We start from the raw sequence: 5,408 nt of genomic DNA, 5'->3' as shown, positions 1-5,408 counted from the left end.
ATGTCTTTAGAAAATCTAGAAGAGATTGTGAGTCCCAGGCTGAGCGCTGAGGATGAGATCAATACGGATGTGGATTCGGAAGACGAGATCAACAATGTGCCAGCCGCGAGCGGAGTATTCGTCCATGGATTGAGAATTTCTGGCGATTTGGACAACTTCCGCTGCATTGTGTGCAACACGGTGCCATTTTCAAAGATTTACGAATGCAACAATGGGCATCTCATCTGTGCTGGCTGCTATCAAATACGTGTGCTGGACAAAATGCTTGGCTCCCAGATGGGCACGTGTTCACAGTGTGGAGTGCGAATCTATCGACAACGAGTAAATCGCAATACAGATGTCGAACAGCAACTAGCTGAAGCAGTTGTGGCCTGTGAGAAATGCAATATGCATTTGCCGCGCTGTCAACTGCGTCTTCATAGCCTACAAGACTGTTGCAACCGGTTGACAACATGCAAATACAAGCGCATCGGATGCAAGTGGAAAGGTAAAGTGGGCGTGCTGGAGGAGGCACATAATGAGAATTGCGAGTTTCGCCACAAGAAAGCTGAAGAATTGCTCAAGGAGCTGCGTAAGATGACGGAGAAACGAGATAAGAAGACTGCTTTGCGGGTCAATGTAATGAGGTTTCTGCAAATGCCGCAGATCACAGCTCGTATGGTGCACCTCATACCGACAGATGAGACATTTTTGCCAAATGTTTTTACGACCTGCCAAATCATTGATGCTTTCAATCGGCGTTGGTCAGTTGAATTCATGTGGCGGACGGCCAACCTTGCTGATGAGCCCAACGAAGAGGAAACCGATCCATGTACTCTCTTGTTTCAATTGTGCTTGTACAACTCGGGTATCGAACGTTCACCTCTGGGACTTTCTTACACACTGCTCAGTAGCACCTATTCGGACATCCGATTCCAGGCGAATCTGTGCATGAGACACGATTTTAGTAGAGATAATCCCAACGGACCAGTGGCGACAATCTATGAAAACTCTTGGCATAACATCAACAGACTTCTCAACAAGCGCGGATTCTATGCCCGTCTACTGATGGCTCGTATATAATACATACATATATCATCAGATTTGTTTGAAAAATAGGTAAAATTAAGTAAATTAATTTAGTTAACAAGATAATAATAATACAAGGTTTCTTTCAGTCCATTTTCAGTAGAGTAGCTATAAAAAAACAAGTAAGAAAGTTACAGTCGAGTGCGCTCGACTGTGAGATACCCGCTACCCACTTTTAGTAAAGGCAATATATTGCAGTATCATTTTCAAAATATACCGAAAATACTAAAAAATACTAAAAAAAATACCGAATATGGTATGTTTGGTATATCGATATAGTACACCATTCAAAATATACCATAGACGGCACAATGTGCCAGATTGTCGGCCAAAGCAACTCAGACCCCTAGTAAGTAGGCGTTTTTGCCCATACAAAAGTATTTATTTAATAACTTCCACAATTTTTATCTGATTGCAAATTTTCAAAACAGAGTTAACAATATCTCATTTTGTGCATTACTTTTTGGGCTATCATTCCTCATACTTTGTTTTGATCTATTTCATTTTCCCATTCTGCTACAAGCGCCGAAACAAAAAATTTAGAGGTGTCGTATAATTTTGGGCAGGAGTGTATGTACATATTATGTAGGTACCTCGGACACTATAAATATATATTCTCGATCAGCGCCAACAGCGTAGACAATAATAGCCATGACCGTTTGTTCTTCTGTATGAACACTTATGTAGACTATAAGAAATATAATGTTTTTCGACAGCACTAGAAGCTAGTGTTAAAAAAGACTAGCCAGGGTGATAATACTTAAAATATAACAAACAATTATAACTACTGAATTTGTGATTTCTGAAAATTTGGTTCGATCAATATACCAAATATAATCTTTGGCATATTTTAGTTTTTTTTCGGTATATCATTTGGATATATTTGCAGAGTATGGTATCTCACAGTCAAGCATACTCGACTTACTTACTTTCTTACTTATTTACTCTAAGAAAATATTCAATTGAAAATGAATTTCTTAATTTCTATTAACAATCTTATCACTTTGAAATGGTTAGATTTAATTGTAACAATAGGCTATTTATAATAATTAAGCTAGAAGGGTTTGAAGCTCAATATTTCGAGCTGCTAATCTAATTGTACAAAGCAAAACCAAATGCAAACTCAATTAGGCCCAAAACATCGCACAACAACAGCAACATCAACAGAAGTTGGCTATTGAGCGTTTACTCCAACAATTACCAGACAGAGAGTGTGCAAATCGAATGGTAGTCGGTCAACACCTGCTGCTGGCTATGAACTTTGGCAAGGACTTGGACCGAAGGATGTGTGTGAGATGAAGATAGTGATAAAAATGGAGATGGAGAAGGGATGACAGATCTGAGCATTCGTGCGTGCCGATGCAGCCTTTGACTAAAAATATTTAGACGCTTGAAAGCACTCGACAAAGATGTTGTAAAGGACACACACGTTTACAGCCTGAACTTGGCAATTAACTAAAATGTTGCCAGCCTTTTGGCACACTCGTATAAACACGAGTGTGTGTGAGGCAGACCGACGTTTTATCTGACCGACCGGGTCAAGCATCAGTTCATTTTATTGACATAAATGTTTATGTTTATTTGTCTGCGTTTAAGCATTAATGTTTATTGTATTGTACTTAGTTGTTGCTGTTGGTGTTGCTGTTGCTGTTGCTGTCGCTGTTGTTATAGCCTCTGCTATTGTTGATGTTGTGCAAATAAAAACAGCAACAACATCGAACGTGTGTGGGCACAAAAGTCGAGTGTATTCATAGTACTCATTACAAGTGGCTGCTTGTGTGCGATACTCGCATCGTTCTGTATGAATATCTAATGAGATTTTTGCATTGATTTAATTAAATGTTTTTGTTTTTATAATTAAGCACCATGTAATTATATTAATTTAACACAAACAAACGTCCACATTTGTGTTTTTGTGCTTTAAATGCATAATTAATTTAAATACAATTATCGAGCCTTGCCCAATGGAGCTCAGTAAATCAAATGATGCGCAGAAAGTGATTTAAAATAACTTTAAATGTTAAATTAAATAAGTAAATTTTATTTCTAGCTAAAAGGTGAACACCAAGAAATAATTGGCTAACATCTGCAGATAAAATAATCATTCTACAAAGGAAATTTACTTATAAGTATTTTCCTATACATTTCAAAAAAATCTTAATTTTATTTTAGTCAATGCATTGCTATTTTCTTTACGATTACTATTTAGTTGTGTTGCTCTTCGAAAAAGCTAAAATGCGTTTGAGTCTTAGCTAACGGAAAACTTCTGCGCAACGTTGTGAGGTGAAAAGCTTGTCAAAGGTTTGCGTCAAGAATAATTTCCACCAAGTGTAATCATCAAATACATTTATTTACGATAACAAATTATTTCTACATACTATAAAATAGGTATTCAGATATTACTCGCTTATTGCAAATAAAACTATAAAAATTTGGAATTATTCAATAAAACTTAACATGTAAATGCACTAAATAATTACATATTAATTTAAGATTCTATACAATAAAATAAAGTAGGAAAGCTACAGTCGAGCTCACTCCATCTCACTTGAGTTCACTAGACTGTAGCATCTCCCATTTAAAATAAAACTGAAAAATTAATGAATAGACCACAGGATTTATTTTGTACATTAATAAAGTACTGCATACAAAATATACTATAGAGAACAAAATATACCAGATTGTCAGAAGGCACAAAGCTAAAATATAATATAAAGAAATAATATTTTACCACTAAATACTATGCTATACCCTGAATAAAATTATACAAAATTAAAATTAGCAATGATATCTAATTACCAGAACGTATTTATCAAATGAAAAGCCTCAAATAAATTTAAGCGGACATGATTTTAATCATCATAAAGCACAGACAATTTGTAAGTAACTTTCATCTTGCAACAAAAGCACAAATCGAGTAACAAACAATTACACTTGATTCGTATTGAAAATCCGCTAATTGCGCGCAAATAATAAAGCATACTTAGGGGCGCTGACATGCCACACACATAGACACACACACACACACACACAGAGACTCATACGCTAAAGAAGAAAAGTGCATATGTGGCACAAAAAGTAAAAGCAATGCGTAAACAAAAGATATGAAGAAAACCTTAACTCAAATTTGTTTGGGAATTCGGTCTTAATTACACAGCAATTGGGGCTCACCGAAAGGGAGAGTTGCCGAAGCATTTGCCACCAAAAAAGTGTGTTGTCAGGTGGCAAATATTAGCTGGCAGTTCGCTTAAAACTCAATCAGAATGCGCAGCAGCAACATAGATAGAAACAAATGGAAACGAATGAGGAGTCGACTTCAGAAATACCCGTAAACTAAGAACAAGTCGTAAGTTGGATTTGGATAGACTTGCTTTAAATGAAATGTTGCAAGCATTGAAGATGTAAGGGAACTAAACTATTTACACCTTATTCTATTTATGTAGGTTCAACTAGGGTTTCAATTTCAAAAGTGTAAACATTAATGATGTATTAAACTATTTTTAATAAAATTAATTGTTTGTGAATCATATATAAAAATGCATTAATCTTCATGCATAATTATTGAAATCAAAATTTAAAAATGTTTTCAACTTCATATAAATTATTCCTCACATTTTAATTAACATGAATTCGTTTGTATAATTTTACCGAATTTTGTTGTTCAAAGTATTAGAAGAATATAATTTCATGTAATTCATAAAAGTTTCTAGCTTATATCAAATTTAAAAAGGTGCAAAGAAGCTCCTTGCAATCCTTGATGGAGTTGTGTAGTCATTACAGCCCTGTTATGAGGTGTCAGAAGACGGGTGTAACAATGGCAACAACTAGGAGTATGCACATATAGACGCATGTGTAGTATGACGCGACACGTGCATATGAAAATGTTACGCTCTGCACTTTATGAATGAAACATTTACTATTCCGCACCTTTGGCCAGCCCTCCAGAAGAGCGGCAGCAACAGAAACGGAAAGCGTGGATGGTGCACAGACACAGGCACCTTGGCGACTGCCCAGCGGGTTGATGCATGCCACACCACCACCACCATTAGCAACAACACTCATACAACAACTAGCAGCCAGAGGCAGCATTTGGCAGCCCTCAAGACACATGCGCAGCGCCAGCAATGCTAGTGGCAATAGTCAGAGTCAGAGTCAGAGTCAGAGCCAGTGTCGGAGTCAGCGCCTGGCAACATTTGAATTTTGAATATGAATTTTGACACTTGATTATCAGCGGCATTCGCAGCTCGCCATTCGCAGTTCGCGGCCAGTTTCAACTGTGTGCAGACGTGTTGTTGACAAACGGGGCAATCGGAAAGCAAACTTCTGTGAAAGGCGGAAAA

General features: G+C 36.9%; 1 protein-coding gene across 1 annotated transcript; it reads left to right on the top strand.

The window, feature by feature from the left end:
- On the top strand, window positions 1–1,062 carry LOC132784839 (zinc finger TRAF-type-containing protein 1-like). The gene has a single exon (XM_060790719.1). The coding sequence runs from the start codon at window positions 1–3 to the stop codon at window positions 1,060–1,062; it is 1,062 nt and encodes a 353-aa protein (XP_060646702.1).
- The last annotated feature ends 4,346 nt before the right edge of the window (window positions 1,063–5,408 follow it).

This window comes from Drosophila nasuta, chromosome 2L (genome assembly GCF_023558535.2).
Source record: "Drosophila nasuta strain 15112-1781.00 chromosome 2L, ASM2355853v1, whole genome shotgun sequence".
Lineage (NCBI taxonomy): Eukaryota > Metazoa > Arthropoda > Insecta > Diptera > Drosophilidae > Drosophila > Drosophila nasuta.
Note: the sequence above shows the minus strand (reverse complement) of the source record. Positions and strands in the feature narration are given on the sequence as shown.

Coding starts and splice junctions, on each gene's coding strand:
- LOC132784839 (XM_060790719.1), top strand. CDS start 1: ATGTCTTTAGAAAATCTAGAAGAGATTGTGAGTCCCAGGCTGAGCGCT.